General features: G+C 36.8%; 1 protein-coding gene and 1 pseudogene across 3 annotated transcripts in view; one reads left to right on the top strand and one right to left on the bottom strand.

Moving 5' to 3' along the window:
* Positions 1-10,115, bottom strand: part of ERCC6L2 (ERCC excision repair 6 like 2) — a 128,678-nt gene extending 118,563 nt beyond the window's left edge. For 2 of the 3 annotated variants that reach the window (XR_004380637.1, XM_032840484.1), the window contains exons 1-2: positions 9,837-9,998; positions 4,203-4,627 (exon numbers count right to left, since the gene is read on the bottom strand). Coding sequence is in view for 2 of the 3 variants with exons in the window: in XM_032840484.1 (XP_032696375.1) it covers positions 4,203-4,627; positions 9,837-9,882 (471 nt within the window). In the remaining variant the exon portion in view is untranslated. Of the gene's footprint in view, positions 1-4,202; positions 4,628-9,836 lie in introns of all 3 variants that reach the window. The other variant, XM_032840485.1, reaches the window with a different exon arrangement.
* Positions 6,148-6,321, top strand: LOC116856881 (annotated as a pseudogene).
* Positions 10,116-23,835: the final 13,720 nt, after the last annotated feature.

The following is a 23,835-nucleotide window of genomic DNA, read 5'->3' on the forward strand; positions in this document are numbered from 1 at the left end:
AAATGAAAAAAAAAAAAAAAAGAATTGTAAATAAATACTAATTAGCTAATGGCACATATGTTCAAGTGTTTGGGGATAGGATATATTAATGTCTGCTACTTTAAAATGCAACAAAACATGGTTTGATGGATGGATAGATAAGTGATAAACCCATGTATAATGACATGTTGAAAGAATCTAGGTGGTGGATAAATGGGTATTCATTTTATAATTCTTCCAGCTCTTCTATATATTTGAAAAGTTTTATAGTAAGATCTTGGGGAAAAATCAGTTTGTAAGACAGCAGTGACTCCATTTTTGCACATTTATTTATGTCTGTATATTCGTGGACCGACATATATAAAATATATGCATACATATGTTTATGTATGTTGTATATTCAACTGCTCCCTCTCAATAAGATAGATCCTTCCAATTCACTTAAAGAATACTCAAGTTCTGGGGCACCTGGGTGGCTCAGTGGGTTAAAGCCTCTGCCTTCGGCTCAGGTCATGATCTCAGGGTTCTGGGATCGAGCCCCGTATCGGGCTCTCTTCTCGGCAGGGAGCCTGCTTCCTCCTCTCTCTCTGCCTGCCTCTCTGCCTACTTGTGATCTCTCTCTGTCAAATAAATAAATAAAAAATCTTTAAAAAAAAAAAAAAAGAATACTCAAGTTCCTCCTATTCCCAAATGATACAAACAAACAAAAAAGAAACTTCCTCAAAATTCCAACCTCCTTCAGCTACTAGGTCACTTTTGTTCCTTTCAAAGCCACATTTCTTAAAGAGGTAAGCATACTTCCCTTGTCTATGCCTTCACCTACTTCGTCTGGCTTGTGCCCCCACAAATTCCAGCAAAATAGCTCCTGTTCAAGAAACCAATAATTTCTAGGGCACCTGGGTGGCTCAGTGGGTTAAAGCCTCTGCCTTCGGCTTGGGTCATGGTCCCAGGGTCCTGGGATCGAGCCCCACATCAGGCACTCTGCTAAGCAAGGAGCCTGCTTCCTCCTCTCTCTCTCTCTGCCTATTTGTGATCCCTGTCTGTCAAATAAATAAATAAATAAATAAAAATTTCCAATGTCACTAGATCAAATGTACATTTTAAAATCCTCATCCCTTGAAGAATGTAAAATATTAAACTGACATTTTAAAATTTGAAATGAGAGAAACAAACTTCATTTGGTATGTAACTGAAGCTTTTTTAAAAAGAAAAGCTCAATTTCATACTACGGTCAAGTCAGAATGTGAGACGGGGAAAACTTAAGGGATGTTATCAGAAAAAAGGAAAAAAATTAGTAAGATTATAGGGGCACCTGGATGGCTCAGTCATTAAGCAGCTGCCTTCGGCTCGGGTCATGATCCCAGGTCCTGGGATCGAGGCCCACATCAGGCTCCCTGCTCCAAGGGGAGCCTGCTTCTCCCTCTCCTGCTCCACCCCTGCTTGTGTTCCCTCTCTGTGTCTCTCTCTGTCAAATAAATAAATAAAATCTTTAAAAAAAAAATTATACTACAGTCCAAATGGTAAATGCCAATGGTAATAAATGCCAAAAGTAAATTTTCATAGACCATTTTTACCTAATTCTACTGTATTTTGAAATTCTATTAAACTTATTAACTATTGTCCACATTTCTTTAATTGGTTTAGTCACTGTATTTATAGAAGTTCCACCTTAAATGGATCTCCCAAACCCCCTATTTATGTAGAACTTATTCTCTGAGCTATAAGAATAATAACTAGAGATGTAGGTCCCCAAGGATCAGAAAAATCCAGCCAAGTATCAAAACTAGTGTAGAAACTATGTCCTAACCTTCGTTAGATAAGCTCTCAGGACTTTCAAAGCACATTCGTAACACAATTAAAAGTGTTCCAAGGATTTCACTGTGTCAGGTATTATAAAATTGTGCAGTAAAATCACTTTAAAAAATACAACACAAAATAAAGGGAATAATTTTATACATGGACTTCAGAGATGAAAGCTATATTTGAGCCTACAACATGCATAAGAATTTGAATTGTATTTGGTAGTTTTGATGGGAGGAGACTCCCAACTAGTTCCCAAAAAGGTCACTTTTTGTAGCACCCTGATTTTTCTGATTTTGCAGATTAGCAGGCATTGGTGGGAGGACATTCTAGCATAGGCAAAAGCAATAAAACTATATGTAAATATAGTCATATTAGTTATTTATAGTTATAGATAGTTATTTATTTTCCTCTAGTATTCATCCATATACCTTGGTCACAGATGATAGTTTCCTAAAGGCTCCTTTCTATATTCTTGCCACCTATTCTCCTGAGAAAGTAAATTTATTTACTCCATAAGCAATTATTTAGCACCTTCAGTGTGCAAGTTTCGAACTATGTGCATTGCCTAGGCTTAAAGGGACAAACAGTATGGCTAATGGTGATAGACCATGATTATTGAATGATTAAGTTTCACTCTAGATTTTTACATCAGAGCCTATACATAATTGCACTTCTCGACTATTTTTTTAAGATTTTATTTATTTATTTGAGAGAGTGAGAGCACACACACCGGTGAGCAAGGAGAAGGGTGGAGAGAGGAGGAGATGGAGAAAGAGAATCCGAAGCAGACTCTGGGCAGGGAGCCCTGATGTGGGATTCAATCTCCCAACCCTGAGATCATGACCTGAGCGGAAACCAAGAGTATGACCCTTAACCCACTGAGCCACCCAGGCGCACCTAGACAATTTTTAAATGTTAAAATTAGTTTTTCACTTACCTTTGCGTTCCACTAACAATTGAGGTGTCATGAAGAATAAAATGGCTTAAATTCAATTATAATGAAGGAAACACAGAAGGTAATCAGAAACTAGACAAACACTCCTGAAAATCCAGAGTGATTGTATGGTATAAAGTCTGGTTTCTGAACTCTAATCTTTTTAGATCACAAAACTTTGTGATAAGCAGCTTCTGACAGGGCTCCCAATAATCCCCACCTATTGGTATCCATAGCCCTGTTTAATCTTCCCCTTTGAGTAAGAGCTGAACCTAGAAACTTGCTTCTTCTTTTTTTTTTTTTAAAGATTTTATTTATTTATTTGACAGAGATCGCAAAGTAGGCAGAGAGGCAGGCAGAGAGAGAGGAGGAAGCAGTCTCCCTGCTGAGCAGAGAGCCCGATGTGGGGCTCGATCCCAGAACCCTGGGATCATGACCTGAGCCGAAGGCAGAGGCTTTAACCCACTGAGCCACCCAGGTGCCCCTAGAAACTTGCTTCTAAAGAAGCAAATATGGCAAAAGTGAAGGGCTGTCTCTTCTGTGATTAGGTTACCAAAGGCCATGAGTTCCCTCTTACTTGTGCTCTCTCCTACCCTCTCACTTGCTCTCCCTGAGAAAGTATGCTGCCATATTATAAGAAACTCCATTAAGAGGCTCCTACAGCAAGGAACCAAGGGAGCCCTTCACCAATAAATAGCTCACGAGAAACTGAGGCCTCAGTCTAACATCCCACAAGGAACTGAATCTTGCCAACAATCATGTGGCCAGGAAGGGAATCCACCCTAGTCCAACCTTGAGAGGACTGCTGCCTTGTGAGAGCCTGAGCCAGACGACCCAGCTAATCTGTACCTGGATTTCTGACCCACAGAAACTGTAATATGATAAATGCATTCTGTTGTAAGCTGCTTAAGTTTGGAATAATTTCTTATACAGCAATAGATAACTAGCACTTCCTCTCAAGACTTCTGGCACACATTTTAGGGAAATAGGAAACCTCTCTGAAGTCCATCAGTAGAATTCCTAGTGGTTCAGGGATCCCAGATTAAGAAACTTCTGATATGATAAATCCTAAACAATATACACAAAATGCCCGCAAGAAATCAATTTAACCATGCTATGTAGCTTAACAAATGGCAGAATACTTTCCTTCCATACAGTATTGCTAAGAAAGTTAAACTACTTTAAATATACCTGATATCTTAGTACTAGTATTACCAAAAGTAAAGTCAAGCCAAGTTATACCAAAATATTACTCTGAATAACATATTTCAGATACTAAATAAGTACTGAGGATAAAATAATGACTATACACCATCCTAATTTTGAGGACTTTCCTGTTCAGTGGGTGCAAAACACACATACACACACACAAAATAGCTACTGTAAGAGTTGGGCGTACAAATAGAGATTTGTATATGGTATCCATTCATGTACATAATAAAATGACTTTAATGAATTTCAATTGTAAAGTAATTAAAAGAAATACCTGTACTGTTTTTCCAAGTCCCATGTCATCACCAAGAATACATCCTTTTCCTTGAATGAAGTGTGCATAGAGAAACTGGGCTCCTTCCCTTTGGTAGTCTCTCAAATACCTATTAATAGTATAAGGAATAGAGTCCCCATCTTCAGATAATGGAAAAGCAACAGCAGATGATGGAAATTTTCGGTCTGGGAAATAAGGTTTTTCCAAATCTTCATCATCAAATATAAAATTCCTGGAGCAATCTTTAATGGATTTTATTTCTTGAAGTCTTTTAAGAGGTACTTTTCTTTCTTGAAAATCTGAATATAAGATGATTGCAAAGGACTTCCCATTTTCATCCACTGTGACAGATTTTACGCTTGCTTCACAAAGTGTCCCATTATCTGGAGAAGGGGCAAGACATCTTTCTCCTGGATGCCATATGTCTGTAATAATAAAGAAGATAATAAAATTTCCAAATCTAACTTATAAAGTAACCCCCCATTTATCCACTGCAATGAGAAAAAAAAATGTATCTCACACGAATACCCTTTCCAAATTACTGAAACAAGATAAATTATAACATGTATAGATATTCTCCTAAAACATATTGTCAGATTAATAAGCAGAATAAAGGGTATATAATTTACTTCCAGTTGTTCTCACCCTGGCTGTGTGTCATAATCTCCTCATTCATGCTTGGACACTATCTCTGTTGATTGTGGTTCAGTGGCTACGGGCCATAGGCATCTGGTTTTATTACTTTGTTTGGTGGATATTGTTGAATTCAAACGGCCATTCTGATTCACAGCCACGGCTGAGAACTACTGATTTAGATAGTCATGATGATTCATGAACATTATGTATATTATTCATGATATGGTAGAGTAATAGTAAATGGGACTTGATAATAAGTAAGCTAAAATCCTCTAGACAGCAATGCTTTTGTGATTCTCCTGTCTGCTTTTATCTCCTTTCTCTATAGACAGCTGTTCCTTCTTGTCAATACCGCTACTATTTTTTTTAACTTGAAAAATTTTTTTTTTTAGTATTGCTGCTTCTAAACTGTTTCTTGAATTTGTATACAACTAACCAAGGGAATCTCTAATTCAACCACAGAGTAACGTGTGTCAGCTCTGTCATAGCTTTTTTCCCCTCCAGTTTTTAAAGGGTTGCAGTTCTTAAAAAAGAAATGAATTCTAAGATCTCTTTCTGCTAATATTCTATTATTTGAAAAGTCTGACCCCTTTCTCTATATGTATTTATTAAGTGCTTAATTGTATAGCTTTCTATTTTATTTTCTTTTTTTTTAAAGATTTTTTAAATTTATTTGACAGTGAGAGCAAAAACACAAGCAGGGGAGCAGCAGAGGGAGGGAGACAAGCAGGCCCCCCACTGAACAGGGAGCCCGATGCAAGGATGAACCCCAGGACCCTGGGATCATGACCGGAGCTGAGGGCAGCTTAACCCACTGAGCCACCTGGGCACCCTATCTGTTTTATTTTCTATTCAGAAAATATAGCACTACGAATAGGGAGGGGAATATCTTTATAGCATACAACTAGTATAATTAAAAGATACCAAATAGAGGATATTAAATAAAAATATTTGCTATATGGAATTTCATATAGCAAGAATTACAGAAGAGTTATATGGCTACAGATATAAGAATACTAGGAATTATTTTTCTCACATATTTCTTATTGAGATCAGGTGACCACTGGTACTTTCTTAGGATCTTTCCAATGATTCCTCATTAGGTTTTTATAACATTTGTGATTATAATATGACTAGTGTATCTATACTGTCTTAAGCACAAATAACTCATTGTGCTATTTCTCAGCAGTTGTGCCTCAAAAGTAAAACCATTATTCCCACTAACTATGGTAAGGTTATTTTGCATAACAATTAGAAGTACGCCAAGAAAAATCTATTCTCCTACTCTAATCTTTGGATCCAAACTGTTAGCTTTGCGCAGTGGCAGTATCATAGCCAATGAGGTTTATCCGAGGCGCGATTATTGCTAATTGGATCCAAACTGTTCAAGAACTGTCACACAATTCTAAAAGACAAAGTATTAACAAGAAACTAAAAACTTGATCCACTGTACAGGGATAACAGATCAGTGGGCCCTATTTTCATAACCGTACCATTTGAGCCTTAGGACCTGAATTAACCCTTATAGCAATTCTTAATACATTATTTCTGTTTCACATGATCTGTTTGCCTATCCAGAAAATGCCTTCCAATTTTTAAACACTTAAGTCACTAATGTGCTATTATTCAACATATATGTTTTTACCTACCAAATATTGTATGTACCACAATAGGTATAAAATGAAAAAAAAAAGTAAAAATGATAATGATTAAAACTTGCTCTGAACTAGTCTTTCCAAATCTCATTAAATGGCATCATCATCTAGCCACTTTTCACGATAGAAAACCTTTAGCCAGCCCTTATTCCTCGTTTTATATTCCTCCCTACATCCAATCCATCAGAAAGTCCTGCTCATTCTCCCTCCATTATGCTACCATCTTTCCAAAACAACTGTTGGCAAACTTTTTCTGCAAAGAGTCAGATTTTAGCTATTTATTATTTTAGTTTTGCAGGCTATACAGTCTCTTACCCTTGTAACACAAGAGAAGGGACAGAGAACACATAAACAAATGGGCATGGCTGTGTTCCAATAAAACTTTATCTACAATAAGTATCAGGCTGAATTTGGCCCGGGCCCGTAGTTTGCTGTTCTCTGCCCTAAAGTATACCACCTATGGCTTTCTCCTAAATTACCACTATAAACTCTTAACCATTCTCTCTGCTGCCATCCCTACAATCCATTTTACACATAGCAGCAATACTATTTCAAAATATAAATTACTGGGTGCCTACTGGGCTCAGTCAGTTATGCATCCAACTCTTGATTTCAGCTCAGGTCATGATCTCTGGGTCCTGGGATCCAGCCTTGCGTCAGGCTCCATGCTCAGTGGGGTATCTGCTTGAGGATTCTCTTCCCCTCTCTCTACCCCTCCCCCTGCCTGCCTGTTCTCTCTTTAAAATAAATAAATATTTTTTAAAAAATTAAAAATTACTAGTAAATCTTTAATTTAAAACTTTTCAATAGTTATCATTACATAAAGAATAAAGTATAAACTCCTTACTATGGCCTTTAAGTCCCAGCATGATCTGCCAATACTTACCTCTCCAACTCAATCTCACTTTTCCCCTGTACTCAAACATGCTAAGCAAGTCTTCTCTCAGCTGTTTTTGTCATCTTCTCACCTTATTTAAAGTAGCGTACCCTTTTATTCTGTATCTCAGTATTTTACTGCCTCCATAACTCATATCACAATGTTTAATAACTACATTTATTTGTTTTTATCTGTCTTTCCCACTAGAGAGTAATTTCCTTTCCAGAAAAATGTCTGTATTTTTCAAGTTTTATCCCCAGCATCAGCACTCGATAGGCACTCAATAAATGTGCTGAATTTATTAACAAACACATCCTTTATCTCAGAGATCCTAGATATCTAGTGAGGGAGACAGATACTAAAAAGTTCACAAACACAAAATTGTAAAAAGTGCTTCAGAAGATAAGAACAGAGTACTACGAAAAAAAGTATTGAAGAAACGTAATTTAAAGGGGAAGAAGATCTAAGAAGAGGATCTCTAAGCACACAGCATGTGCAAAAGCCCTATGGGCTTCACACAACAATTCTGGAAATCTATTTGGTTCCTTAAGTTTGAATAATTTCTAGAACTAAAGAGATTCAGTTAAGTTTGAGCAAAGGCTGGAATGTCTCTGTATCGAATTCTAGAACAAATATCTTAAATTGGGAGGATTTCCTCTGGGGTTGAATGGCATGTCCTCTTTAATGTCACTTCCTTTCCTCCTTCATTCCAGACTGGCTTCCTTGCTATTGGTCAACCATGGCAAGCATGCTCCCACCTAAGGGTCCCTGAGTTTTCTATTCCTTCCATCAACACTCTCCCTAAACACCCAAATGACTGATCCTTGCACTTCATTCAGGTCTCTGCTCCAATGGCATCTTCTCAGAGGTGTTTTCTCTGACCACTCAGTCTAAAATAGCACTCCCTGCCACTCTTCCTTTACCCTGCTTAATTCCACTTTCAAAGAAAAATATGAAATATCTGTTACTGTTTATCTCAACTTAGCTCCCTAGAGCAAGGACTTACTTTGTTCGCTCTTATATCCTGGGAACCTAGAACAATGATTGAAACTCAAATACTTGTAGGACTAACAAATATTTATATAGAGCTAATATTTGAAGACTTATGTGTGCCAGGCATGTGCTTAATTTCATGTAAGCCTTGCCACCATCCTTTCATGACTTCATGTAATATTATTAGTTCCATTTTACAAATGGTGAAACAGGGGGCCTGGGTGGCTCAGTGGGTTAAAGCCTTTGCCTTCGGCTCAGGTCATGATCTCAGGGTCCTGGGATGGAGCCCCACTTCGGGCTCTCTGCTCAGCGGGGAACCTGCTTCCCTTCCTCTCTCTCTGCCTGCCTCTCTGCCTACTTGTGACCTGTCCATCAAATAAATAAATAAATAAAATCTTTAAAAAACAAAACAAAACAAATGGTGAAACAGAGAAAGGTTAACCAGCTTGCCCATGGTTACAAATGGCAGATCCAGGATTTGAACCAAGCTATCTGACCTTATAGCTACACTACTGTACCATGCACACAGGAATAAACAAGTCCCGGAAACTGAGTAGTCCCTCTTCCTTTTAACTGAGGTCTGAGCACCACAGCCACTACAATCCCCACTCAGCAGCTTCACTACTTATTTCACCTGCCAGCCTTCTATGGGTAGTTATATTCATGATCCCTGAGTTAGAGTGTCATCAATTCCTAGCCTTCAGAGTTGAGTCTTATTACATGACTTCTCTAAATTTTAGCTCTGAATTCTTCATCTATTTAATGAGATGGATACCTTCCTCAAAGGAAAGCATGGAGATAAACAAGCAGCATATTTCTGGGCACAGAACAAGCACTCAATATCTGGGAATTGTTATTATATCACTTTTAATAATGGAAGCTATTAATTTGGGGGCAAGAAGGCATTCCACTTGACTTGTGTTAGACAACCACACACTCCTTAAACCCCGTCTTGAGGAGCCAATAAAGGTTGACTGTAAGGCCCTGATTCAGGACATCATATGCTAAGGTCTTTGTGCCATCAAATAATGTGAACTGAATATCTAACCTTTATTCACCTATGTAACAACAAACTTCTACCATTCGCTAAGAACTGGGGCATAGAAGGATAAAGAATAAACATACTATACATTTAGTGAGGGCTTAATATGGACCAGAAGCTGGGTCACATAAGTGCTTTGCATCCACCGTCACATTTCGTAATCACAAAAACTCAGCAATGGTCTCAGTTTTACAGATGAGGAAACTGCCCAGTTTCTCAGCAAGTAACTGTCAGAGCCAGCACTAGATCCAGTCTGACTCCAGAATCCAAGTTCTCAACATTGAATCCCAAAGAACTTGCGCCCAGACTCCAGCTGTCATTCAGAAGAGCCCACAAGGTAAAACCCCAACCCCAAGAGAACTGGCAGGAATGGGTCCAACCCAGCGTAGTAGACAGCTCCCTGGGCTGACAGACGAGCACCGAGCTTGTACCTTTGCCGGCGGTTTCCGCGCGAGGCTTGGGGGCAGAGGGATCCATCTGGCCAGGGGGAGGGGCCGGGCAGCCTGGCTGCGTACGACACTCGACAGGCGGCCGAGGACCTGGAGGACGAGGCGGGCGGGAAGACTGAGGCCAACGCCACTTCCTGCAGCCCTGCGTACATCGCCCCCCTGAAGCGCGACGCCAGCGGCCGAGGGGAACCCAGGTGGAGCCCGAGAGGATCCAGGGAGAAGGGAGGCGGCGTCTCAGGCAGCGGCAGAGCTGGAGAGCGCTGTGGAGACTGGCAAGACGGCGCTCACCTAGTCATCCCGCGATCGCCAGGGGAGGAAGCAAGCCTGCAAATGGACGGACCCCTTCCCCTCTCTTTCAGAGCAGACCCTACTCCTACCTTCCCTGCAACTTTCAGCCCTGTCTCGGAAAATCCCGCGAGATCCGCCGCCTGAACTGTCATTGCGATCTCGCGATAACAAAATCTTGGTTCACATGGGCGGAGTCGTGTTCCTGCCATCTTCGCCCCAGATGCCGGTAACACAAAGGTCTGCGGCACTTACAAATGTCGCGAAGTTTGATGTCGCCGGCCTGCCTGGTGCCGATATTGCAGACAACGTGGAGGCGCGAGGATACCCGTGGGCTCACGGCCTGCTGGTTTATATTTGGTACTTCTCGTGTCCCTCGTGTAGCGCCTGCCCAGGAACTTGAGTCCAATGACTCCCTCCTGGAGCGCTGTCTCAGCGGGGTGGGACACCCACCCGGAAGCCAGCGCTTCACGACGCTCAACGGGTGGCTGAGGAAACAGTGGTCACACACTAAAATACAGTCAAAAACGACTCCTGTGAGTGCAAACCAGCAATACGTGCCATAAATGGAAGATAAAGGTAAAAATACTACGAAAATTTAAAGTGTTTTTCCGTGTACCATCTACGGTTAACAGTGGTTTGTGTGACATTACGGGAAAACACTATGCAGGTGGTCGGGCTGTTTTTGTTCAAGCATCATCAGAACACACTACTCACAACTTAATAGACATTACTTATCTAATACTTCGCCAGGCCTCATACATTGATTCATCCAAAAATGGTTTCTGCACTTGTTGAAATGTTTTCATGTACTGTGGGATATTTCATTGAACTGGATTGCTTGAATGGGCTTGTACTGGTTTCCTATTGCTGCTGTAACAAATTACCACAAATTTTAGTGGCTTAGAACACAAAAGTATTAGGGATAACACAAATTTATTATCGCACAGTTCTGTAAGTCCGAATTCTTACGTGGGTCTCATTAGGCTAAAACCAAGGAATCAGCTGGGCTACATTCTTTTCTGAAGGCTCTCCAGTAGAATCCATTTCCTTGCCTTTCTACATATTCCTTGGCTCATGGCCACCTTCCCTCTGTCTTCAAAGCCAGCCTTGCCTCTCTCTGAGACTTCCATAGTCACATCTTCCTCAGATTGCAGCTGGGTAGGATACTTTGATCTTACCAGATTGGGTCTACTTGAATAATCCAGGATAACCTTCCCATTTGAAGGTCTGTGCCCTCAATTATATCAGCAAAGTCCCTTTGCCAGGTAAAGTAATATATTCATGGGTTCCAAGGATTAGGATGTGAATATCTTTAGGGGCTTATTCAACCTACCAACTGGTCTAAATGAGGAAAACTATATCTGTTTGCTGCCAATGGGTATCTATTCTTTGAGAGAAACGAACAATTAGCAGTATGCTTTCATAAAATCCTTTGTCTAGAATAGTACTTGTTTCTGTTTACCAACAGGTAGAAACTCCGTATCTAAGAAAAACATCTAATTCACTCACTATGTGTGCGATGTTGGCCCTCACACATGGTTGAGAGGTTATGTCATTTAACCTCATTGCTTCAGTGTCCTCAACCATGACAACAAAGAAGCAAGTAACAGTAACCTACATAAAAAAGTGTTGTTGTAAGAATTAAATAGGTTAAGTAAAACATCTAAAACAGTACCTGGTTGTAGGAAGAAATATGTGGATTGCTATTACTGTTGTTATCAATGGAATGCATCCACTTGAAAGTTGCATTCTATATAACCATTGCTTCATTTTTTAATATTTTGGCTAGTTGATAGTACATTATTACTTAGATTAGGATTTTAGACTACATTCTAACTTAAAACACTATAGATTGTTTGGCATATTATTTAGGTACAACTGAAAAAAAGGAAAAACTGCTCATTATATAAATTGCAACTTCTGATTTTTAACATGCATCCTGATACAGGAAATTTTTAAATGTATGGGAGAAAAAATCTGCTTCTTGGAATTGATGAAATATATCTGTTTTACATAAACTCTTTTCACATTGTCTCCAAAATTAATGGCAGTTGGAAATTTCAACCAAGCTTACTTTTTTACAACTACCAGAAAGGTTTGATTATTTCCCCACACACACACTAAAATAACTAGTTCTGTAATATTGTCTTATTTTTCCAGAGGTCTAATTTAAGACCTTGATTTTTATTTTTTTAAAGTTTTGTTTGTTTGTTTGTTTTTTGTTTTTGTTTTTGTTTAAGAGAGTGAGCTTGAGGTAGGGGACAGAGGGAGAGGAAGAAGCAGGCTCCCCACTTAGCAGGGAACCTGGAATCATCACCTACGCCTAAAGCAGATGCTTAACTGACTGAACCACCCAGGCACCCCAAGACCTTGATCTTTAAGGGCTGAAATCTAAATAGAAGTGATAAAACAAAATTAGAAGTAAATTTTATTTAAATGAAAGAGGTCATCTGGTTGAAGGATGGGAATTGAATGAAGGTTGGGAATTCCTAAAGTCAATATAAATGATCTTGGATAACTAGAACATGTGCAAAACCATTGGCAAAAGAAAAGCTAGCAAAATTAAATTATTAAAACTACAAAAAGACAAGAAACACAGAGGATGATAGCATAGACATTTCAAAGAATATTACTTAAATATCAAGGAGACCCTTGAGAAAAATGATTCTTATATTTTACCAAAGAAATTTTTTTGTGTATGCACTGCAAAAATCAAATATATATTTATATGTGGTTCATAGACCTCCAAAGTTGTATGGTAATTCAACAGGAAAGCTCAAGAAAAAAAATAGGTATGTATTTCAGTTCATTTGGGCTTCTATAATAATACCACAGAATGGGTAATTTATAAACAACAGTAATCTTTCTCATAGTTCTGGAGGCTGGGAAATCCAAGATCAAGGCATCAGCATGGTTGTGTTCTGGTGAGACCCCTCTTCCTGATTCATAGCTGGCACCTTCTTGATGTGTCCTCATACAGTGCAAGGGACTAGAGAACTCTGTGGTATGTCTTTAAGAACACTAATTCTGTTCATGAGGGCTCCACATGTGTGTATGTCATCACTTTGGGCACTAGGATTTCAGCATATTAATTTTGAGAGGACACGAACATTCAGATCATAGCAATATGAAAACTTTGAACTTTGAAAACTTCTTAGTTAGATAATTTTAGGTTGTAGCATTTCTCCCTTGATAAAATGTACCAGCCACTGTGTCAAGGGAAAGAAAGGAAGAATAGATGAGTAAGAGCAAGGTAGACATGGTAGAAATAGATGTGTCTTTTATCAATCTATAGTTTAAAAGGCAGCATTATTCAACAGTATGAATATATTTAACATTTCTGAACTGTACACTTAAAAATAATTAAGAAGGTAAATTGTGTGTGTGTGTGTGTGTGTGTGTGTGTGTTTACTACAGTTAAAAAACAAACCAAGAAGGGTCAACAAAAGGACTGTTTAAAGCTTGAGCCAAGTGTAGTGAAAGATACATAGTGAATGGCAGTTTAGTGCTAGGACTGTGTGATTAATTACATCTTGAACCTTCATCAATGCTATTTTTACTTCACAGACTCACTGAACATTAAAACTTGAAGAAATCTCAGAGGTCCGCAATCCAATGCTCTAAAGATAATTAAGATAGTTTGAGAAATATTAGCTTATTTTCCCAAGGTCACAAATAGAAAATAACAAAACCAGGATTAGAATACGATTTCTCATTCTCAGTCCAATGTGATAGATGTATAAAAATATTATTTCATAGAAGATATTTTTAAATTTGAAAAATTAAAACCTATGATTCTACTTCTTGTAATATTCCATCTCATGTCATATTATAAGCCTAAAAATCCTGCAACAAAACACCAAGATCTGCAGGTTGAAATACTATTATAAAAATATCCAAAATGAATCGCTAAGCAAAAAAAAAAAAAAAAAAGTTAAAATACTCACAGGCCAAAAATAAGGAGAAAACTGAAAAACAGCTTACTAACCTTCTACTACTGTACTGGAGGTATTTGTCCATCTCAGTTACAGAAAGGTCTGAGTTTTGTCTGTCTTATGGGGACAGAAGACATGGTATTAAGCTCTTACAAGGTCACAAATTGGAACTGAGACCCTCATCTGAAATCAGAAATCCTGAAAGGCAACACCCTCAGTGAAATTACTGGGTAGATAAAAATCTGGAAAGCAGAAAAGGGGGAGGATGAAGAAGAGAGACTTTGTCTGGTGTGGCTTGGGCTCTATGGACAGGGTTGTGCCTGTGTGTGTATGTATTGTGTGTGTGTATTGTGTGTATGTATGTATATGTGTCAGTTTCCTTTAACATTTTGAAACCACTACCATATCCTCAAATGGACTTGGGATGTGAGGGTCTGGGAAACCCCAAGCCAAGATAATAACATAATGTAGTGTCAGAATAATTGCATCCAGGTTGGAAGAAGGAAGCAAGCTCATCTTCTCTAAAGGAAAACATGTTAAAACAAAGATTCCCCAAAGTTTCCAGAAATAAATCCCAAACAATTCATAATTCCCAAACTATAAAAAGAAAAAAAAATGCTTAAAACAAGCCACCATGAACAAAAGCAAGCAGGGAAAACATGCAAGAGAAATAGACTCTTAGTGATTTCTGTTAACAGAAGTATTAGATAAAAGTGTTTGTGTGTGGTTAAATATTTACTGATTTTTTTTTTAAGTGGAACTGAAAATATGAGAAAGAAAGACACTGTCAGAAAACAGCAAATAGATTTGTTAAAAGAACCAGAACTTCTGGAAAAGAAAACCTTAATTATTGAAATTAAAAACTCTGGTAAGTTAAACAGCAGATTAAATACACCCTAACAGAGAATTCATAAACTGAAATATCTAAAGAAATAACTCCAAATGAGAGCAGAAAGTCAAGTGGATGGAAAATATAAAAGAAAGGTTAAGAGAAATGGAGGGTAGAATTGAATTTCCAGAAATAATGAATAGAGCCACTGAGGGTAAAAATGTTGAAAGAAATGATACCTGAAATCTCAGATTCAGAAATCATAATGAATTAAGTATAATACAAAAAATAATAATAATAAATAAATAATAAAAAATAATAAAATCATTTAAAATAATAGCAATATATAATAATATATATCAGTATTTGGACATGTTGAAGTAAAATTACAGAAGCAACAAAGAATCTTGAAAGCAGCCATTTTCTAAGACAGATTACCTGTGTAGAATAGAATAACAATTTAACTGGTAAAAGTTAACTGATAATGGTTAATAGTAACAGGAAAGTCAGAAGAACTTGGATAGTAACTTCCAAGTGCAAAGAAAATAACTATCAGAGAAAATAACTACCAACCTAAAATTTTATAATCAGCTGAACTATAATAAGAGCAAAATAAGAATATTTTCAGACAAAACTAAAAACATAACACCAATGGGTTCACAAGACCTTTTTAAGGATTTTGAACTAGCAAAAAAAAGTGAAATGTAAGAATGAGTAAGCCTTAAAAAATGAAAAAATAACCATTGACTGTATAAAACTTTAACAACAATGATGTAATTCAGGAATATAAAAAATGTAAGGGCAATTAAAACACTGGACAGAAATAACTTAAAAAATGTGATAATAGTGGAAGACTTTAAGGTATTTGAGATATTTCTGTTGGAAAGAGAAGAGCAGAGATAACCTTTACTAAGCAGAGTATTCTCATTAACTGTCAGTATATGTAAATGGAATATTGAAAGAATGTGTAAGTTCTTAATAGAAATGCTAAGAATATTAACATCAGACAAAACAAGCTTTAATGTAAAATGCAGTAAGTGTAAAGAAATTAACCACATAAATGATAAAAGTCTTAGGTTGCCAGGGAGGTAAAAAGTTTTCTACTTACCACCACTAGTAACAGTCCCAAATATTTATGAAAGTTGTCAGAATTTCAAGGGGTAAATGATAAGTCCACAAACATGATAGGAATTTTTAATATTCTTCACAGGAATTGTAAGACTAAGAAGAAAAGTGGAATTGAGCCACACAATTAGCAGTCTTGATCTAGTAGACATACGTAGACTACTCCATTCCATTGTTAGAGAATAAACATCTTCACAAGTACATAGGGAACATTAAAAAAATTGACCATGATCTGTGTCATAAAGCAATTCTCAACAGCTTTCCAGCAATCTGATTCATACAGATGATGTTCTCTGATACCATGAATTAAGTTAGAAGTCAACATTTTAAAATTATTTTTAAAAGATTACTGGGGCACCTGGGTGGCTCAGTGGGTTAAAGCCTCTGCCTTGGGCCCAGGTCATGATCCCAGCATCCTGGGATCAAGCCCCACATCAGGCTCTCTGCTCAGCAGGAAGCCTGCTTCCTCCACTCTCTCTCTCTGCCTGCCTCTCTGCCTACTTGTGATCTCTGTCAAATAAATAAATAAATTCTTTTAAAAAAATAAAAGATTATATATTTGGAAATTTAGAAACACTTCTAAATAACTTAGGGGTCAGAGTTTAAGAAATCATGATGGAAATTAGAAAATAATTGTGAAGCAGAGTTAAAAATATGTTTTTAGGCTCTTTCAGCTTGCAGTCCTAAAATGACAAACCTCATGTTTTAATATAAGATAGTCTTCCATATAATATTTCCAAAGGAAGTCAACAACATAGATTTTAGGTTCCTAACTCCTCATCTACATTGAGGATAAAAAGGGTGGAATGAGCAGGATTAGAGGACTGAGAATGGGAGATTAGAAGAAGAGACTGATAAAGCTATAGTAGTGCTAAATCCCACACTTCTAGACAAGCAAGAGGCTTTAGAAGGATCACTTGGAAAGTTTAATATGCAACCCTTGGAATTTGTGGGACATCATGGGCCATTTGCCTCAAACCTTAGAAATCTGAAGGACAAATTCTATGCCTGGCTAACTGCTCTGAAGTTGAGTAAGACAAGTTGATGCATTGGGGACCACCTTACAAAGGATGACAAAAGGATGCACTTCTCCCTGGAGCAGATGTAGATGTTAGGTGAGAGGAAGCCAGCAGCCATTTCAAGATGACCCTAATCAGGGACCTGGATAGCTGGATGCCTAGGAGTAAAGTACTGACTGAAGACCACAGGAAAGCACCCTGTGAGAGAAAGATGTTTAAGGAGAGCCTTTGCAACTTCATTACAGTTAAATAAGACCTTTCCTGTTCCTTACTTTATCTCTTTTTCCCAAGATTAATCCTGGAAAAGTTAGAAACAGCCTAGTAAGTGGGAGAGGAAGGCAGAGGCTTAATTTTTTTAAAAAGAAGCAGTCATTCCTACTTTTTTCACTGCACACAACTCACCTGTAGCAGATATGAACTCTGGTAGAGGAAGAACTTTAAGTTTGAATGAGTTTTGAAATCTTAATTTTAATATCACTTTAGCTTAACTGCTAAACTGAGACTTTCTGCTATATTTGTCTAGTTGCTCAAAGTGACCATAGGTTTTTTTATGGAAGAAGACTTGTGATTTTTCCTAATTTCCTTTCAAGAGTATGGAGAAAAACTAGCCCTCAAAGTGGGTTTGAATGGACAGTGCAGCAAGTAAATGAATTTCTATTCTAATTTCATCTCATGGGTTCTACTTTTTCAACATCCATTAGGATGGAATAATAGAAATACTGCACATCAAAGTTAGTAAGAAATTAGTACTTAGGGAGTAAGAAAATACTTATATGAGAAAGAAGAAAGGCTAAATGATCTATATTTCCAATGTAACTTACAAAAGAACAATTAGTCCTAAAGAAAATAGAAGAAAAATAATGAACAGAAATTAATGAAAGAGTAATTTTAAAAATACAATAGTAGTAATAAACAAAGCGATAAGTCAACTCTGAAAAGAAAAATAAAGTAGGCAAGACACTGGTAAAATGCATCAAGAAAAAGAAGAAAAAATACAAATAAATATTAGGAATGAAAAATGGGGCAAAACTAAAGCCAATTCAAAGATTAGAAAAATATGGGAATATACGCTAATCAATTTCATGCCAAAATTGTAAATGCATATTTCCTTAAAAATATGTCAAAAAGGAAGAGGCCCCGAATGAGACTATAACTGTTAAGAAATAACTTGAGTCAGTAGTTGAAAATGTCCCTCCAAGGAAAGACCAGATCCACATGGTTAGATAGGCAAATTCTACCAAATAGTTAAGAGAATAGATACATTCAGTAATAAATAAACTCTTACAGAGAATGGAGGAAAATCTCCCCAACTTATTTTATCAACTTAGTGAAATCTTGACAGCAAAATCTAATAAGGACAGCATGACAATTGAAAATTACAAGCCCACTGTAGTTATGATGACTGATGCAAAAATTCTAAATGAAATACTAGTGAATCAAATCTAACTTTGAATAACAACTATAACATTAATCATAATGCATCATGACCAAGTTAAGTTTATCTCAGGAATGCAAGTATAGTTTCAAATAGGAAAATCTAATAGTGTAATTGATCAACAGATTAAAGGAGAAAAATTGTAAGATAATCTCAAGAGATGAAAAACTCATTTTATAATATTCAACCAAATATTAATGTTGCAAAATAGCGATAGAAGTAAACTTTCTTAACTTAATAAAGGTGTCAATTCCAAACCTGTAGGAAACACTAAATGGCAAAATGGTACACAACACTCCTTTTAAAACCATGAACACAAAGATATCTCTTATTACCACATCTGTTCAACATTGATCCTAGTCATTTCAATAATAAAAGAAAACTAGATACAAATTATAGATATTAGAAAGGAAGAATCAAAACTGCTATTATTTAGGAAAAGATTCTGAGTAAATGGTGGGATAGGAAGCACCAGGAATCTGTCTCCCCACCTAGGCAATAATTGAACTGGTAGAACCTGTCTAATATAACTGTTTTGGAACTCCAGAGTTTGTTGAAGGCTTGCAATTTCTAGGAGAAGACTTGAGACAGTGACTTGTGGTTAATTTTGGTTAATTTCAGATGGAGGCACAGTAGCAGCAACCTATCCACCACCCCCAGCCACTAATTGGTAGTTGTGGGTGTGTCCCTCAAGTAGCTTGCACAAAGCTGTGTAAACTATAGAGTGGACAGAAAGAATCTGTGTTCCCATTGCTGATTACTGCTTCCAATCACAGAAACACAAAGAGGAAGCAGCCATTGTTGGGCCTACCCCTATTGTTGCAAGCCCTTCCCTCTCTGGCTGAAGTGATAACCAGGGTATTTAAAGGGACAGCCACCCTTTTTCCCCTTCTATATTTTTTGCCTTTTTTTCATTTGGGAGCCAGACATTAAAGAGTAGGACATTTGGGGAAAAAACTGCATACATGGGGAAAATTAGAAAGTGACCACACATGCCCAGAGAAAGTCTCAGAAGAGACATAAGAAAACACTACATTTACACTTCAAGGTGTTCCTAGGCACAGAGACAGCCTACAACAAATAAAAACAAAAGCAATTAACAAAAACAGCAAGTTCTGGTGAAGGTAAGAATCTGATATCCTTAGTTACTGCATTATTAAATTCAAATGTCCAATGTCCAGTCAAAAAGACCACAAGACATACAAAGAAACAGGAAAGTATGACCCACTCAAAAGAAAAAACAAATCTGCAATAACTGTACCTGAAAAAAATAATGGCAGATATACTAGATACAGACTTTTTTAAAACTGTCTTTAAAAATGCTCAAGGAACTGTAGGAAGATATGGAGAAAGTCAAGAAAATGATGTGGAACAAAATGGAAATTAAAGAGACAGAAAAACTAGAAAGAAAATGCAAAACGAAATGCTGGAGCTGAAAAGCATAATAACTAAAATCAAAAACTCACCAGAAGAATTCAAAAACAAATTTGAGCAGGCAGAAGAATAAGTGAATTTGTAGATAGGAGAATGGAAATTATTGAGACTGAGGAACAGAAAGATAAAAAGATTGAAGAAAATTGAGCAGAACCTGAGGGGCCTGGGGACACAATAAAGTGGACCAGTATATACATAGTGGGAGTCCCAGAGGAAGAGTGAGAGAGAGAAAGGGCAGAAAGAATATTTGAAGAACTAATGGTTGAAAATGTCCCAAATTTGATGAAAAACATAAATATAAACATCCAAGAAGCTCAGTGAACTCTAAGAAGGTGAACTCAAAGAGACCTACACCAAGACTTATCATAATCAAACTTTCAAAAGCCAAAGGTAAAGAGAGACTCTTGAAAGCAACAAGAGAGAAGTAAATCATGACATACAAGGGATCCTCAAGATCTTTAGCAGATTTCTCATCGGAAAGCTTGGAGGCCAGAAGACACTGAGCCCATATATTCAAAGTGCAAAAAGAAAAAAAAAAAAAACTGTTGACAAAAACTGCCAAAACTATCCTTCAAAAGTGAAGAAATGACAATCCCAGATAAAGAAAAGCAGGTTTATAACCATTAGACCTGCTCTGCTATAAATGCTTAATGGAATCTTGCAAGATGAAATGAAAGGGCATAAGACAGTAACTCAAAGGCTTATGGCAAAATAAAGTTATCAATAAAGGTGTGTACAGGGGAAATTATAGAAGCTAGTATTATTGTAACAATAGTTCATAATTATGTTTTGTTTGTTTTCTACATGATTGAGGAAACTAATATATTTAAAGAAAAAATCATTAGTTATAAATGCTAGTTTTACTGTAACCTTTGTTTATAAGTCCAAGTTGTATTTTCTACATAATTGAGGAGACTAATTCATTTAAAAGAATTATTTATATGTGTGGGCACACAATGTATCAGTGTATAATTTTGTGACATCAAAAAATAAAAGGAGTGTGGACAGAGCTATAAAGAAGAAGTTTTTTATATTATTGAAATTAAGCTTGTATCAATTCAAATTAAAGTATTATAACTTAAGGATGTTAAATGTAATACCCATAGTAACCAACAAAGAAAATAGCTGTAGAGTATAAACAAAAGGATATGAGAAAGGAATTTAAACATTTCATTTCAAAAAAAAAAAAAGTCATTTAAACACAAAAGAAGACAGTAATGCAGGAAATGAGGGACAAAAAAAAGCTATTGGCATATGGAAAATAAATAGCACAATGGCAGAATAAGTCCCTCCTTGTCATTAACTATTTTAATGTAAATGAATTAAACTCCAGTTAAAAGGCAGAGATTGGTAGAATGGAGAAAAACACATGAACCAAAATTAGCAAGATAGGAAACAACATGTGTTGGAGGGGATATGGAGAAAGGGGAACCCTCTTACACTGTTGGTGGGAATGCAAGTTGGCGCAGCCTCTTTGGAGAGAACAGTGTGGAGAACAGTGTGGAGATTCCTCAAGAAATTAAAAATAGAACTTCCCTGTGACCCTGCAATTGCACTACTGGGTATTTACCCCAAAGATACAGATGTAGTGAAAAGAAGGGCCATCTGTACCCCAATGTTTATAGCAGCAATGGTCACGGTTGCCAAACTGTGGAAAGAACCAAGATGCCCTTCAATGGACGAATGGATAAGGAAGATGTGGTTCATATACACTATGGAGTATTATGCCTCCATCAGAAAGGATGAATACCCAAGTTTTGTAGCAACATGGACGGGACTGGAAGAGATTATGCTGAGTGAAATAAGTCAAGCAGAGAGAGTCAATTATCATATGGTTTCACTTATTTGTGGAGCATAACAAATAGCATGGAGGACATGGGGAGTTAGGAGAAGGCAGTTGGGGGAAATTGGAAGGGGAGGTGAACAATGAGAGACTATGGACTCTGAAAAACAATCTGAAGGGTTTGAAGAGGTGGGGGGTGGGAGGTTGGGGGAACCAGGTGGTGGGTATTAGAGAGGGCACGGACTGCATGGAGCACTGGGTGTGGTACAAAAACAATGAATACTGTTATGCTGAAAATAAATTTAAAAAAATGATTAATAAAAAAAAAACACATGAACCAACCATATGCTGTCTGCAGTAGACTCATGTGATATTCAAAGACACAAGTTAAGGGGTGCCTGGGTTGCTCAGCTGGTTAAGTGACTGCCTTCAGCTCAGGTCATAATCCCAGGTGCTGGGATCAAGCCCACATCAGGCTCTTTAGTGAGCAGGGAGCCTGCTTCTTGCCTGCGATCCCCCATGCTTGTCCTTGCTCTCTCCCTTTCTCTCCCTCTCTCTGTCAAATAAATAAATAAATAAATAAAACAAAAAACAAAGGCACGGGTTAAAAGCTAAAGGATAGAAAAAGATATTCTATGCAAACAGTAAACAGAAGGTTGGGGAAGGAAAGGTTATGCTAATATCTGACAAAATAGACTTAAAATCAAAAAAGTTACAAGAGACAAAGGACATTATATATTAATAAGATCTCATTAATATTTAGACTATCTCCCTTCACTCATTTACCCAAGTGTGGCAGCATAGTAAATTAGCTGATAGAAGTACCATAGAAAACTTTTTGCCCAACCAGAAAAATACTAATGAAGATGTATTATTCCAAGGAATTAAGTAAACTCTAAAAATCCATTACATATTCATAATAGAATCTTTTTTCCCAAAAGATTCCAATTAAAGTAATGGGAATTACATTTGAATAATGTCTAGATAATGCAAAAAATGTAGATTTACTTTCACAAAGCAAGATAGAAATTTTAAATATCTGGCTTACATTAAAAATTGTAGGTTGAAAAATGTTTCCAGTTTTTACCCTAGGATGAAAAATATTTTCAGATTATATGCTTTGTGGGGTTCATTTCAAGTCTAAAATTCAATGTGATTTCTGTAAAAGAAAATTTTTCCCTAAGTTACTTTAGACCACATCGCTTCATTATTTTTTACTTTACCTGGATTTCATTGCTTAAATTCTTTAAACAAGGCAACCGTTTCAAAAGAGAATCTATATACATGGTTTAAAATATAAAAAATCACATTTTTTAAAGTATGCCTATGTACTTAATAAAGAGGGTTGCAAAAGTTTAACTCTTCAAATATGTTTCCGAAGGGAGTGACACCTTAGGAATCATGAAACAATGGTAAAAGGGAATTCTGTGGTCATTACAGGATGTGTAGACTTGAATGGGAATTTATTCCGAAAGCAAATAATACTGTGCTTCCTTCGTAAGTATCATTTTAGCACATTGCCCTATATTCATCAATATATTTGAATGAGATAGCATGATCTGGGAATTGACAGTGTTTGGTTAGTAAGAAATTTACCCGAGGAACTAATTAAAACAGGGAAATATGAAAAGCGTGTAAAAGTTAAATGAGTTTATTTTTAAACTGGATACTATTTTTGTTAATATAAAGCAACTCTTTCAGGGGAACTGCTCTCTCCAATTTATGCATAGGTTATTTGACAGACTGGTTGAAATATTCCATTCCACTTTTGCACAGTAGAAATGAAAAACCCAAAGAATTCATATTTTCAAGACTGTTAGCACCTTCTCAAATTTCAAGATTTCATTCAATTTCTGTAGAAAAACATGGGCTTTATTTTTCTTACTGTTAGTTATTTATATAGTTCATTTTTACAAACATATTCTCAATATCTAACAGCCTGCAATAATTGCATTTTCTTAAGGTTTTCTTGCATTTATCATTGTTGTTACAATAATGCCTCTTGTAGCTGTGAATTGTCCTGAGTCTTTCCATATTCACAATCATGACAGGATCTTTTTTTTTCTATCAACCTTTTTATTGCATTTCTTCAAGAAAGATTGTATCAGTTCCTAAGTCTGTGACAATTTACAT

Source organism: Lontra canadensis, unplaced genomic scaffold (assembly GCF_010015895.1).
Source record: "Lontra canadensis isolate GAN:19392208 unplaced genomic scaffold, GSC_riverotter_1.0 scaffold113, whole genome shotgun sequence".
In the NCBI taxonomy this organism is placed as follows: Eukaryota; Metazoa; Chordata; class Mammalia; order Carnivora; family Mustelidae; genus Lontra; species Lontra canadensis.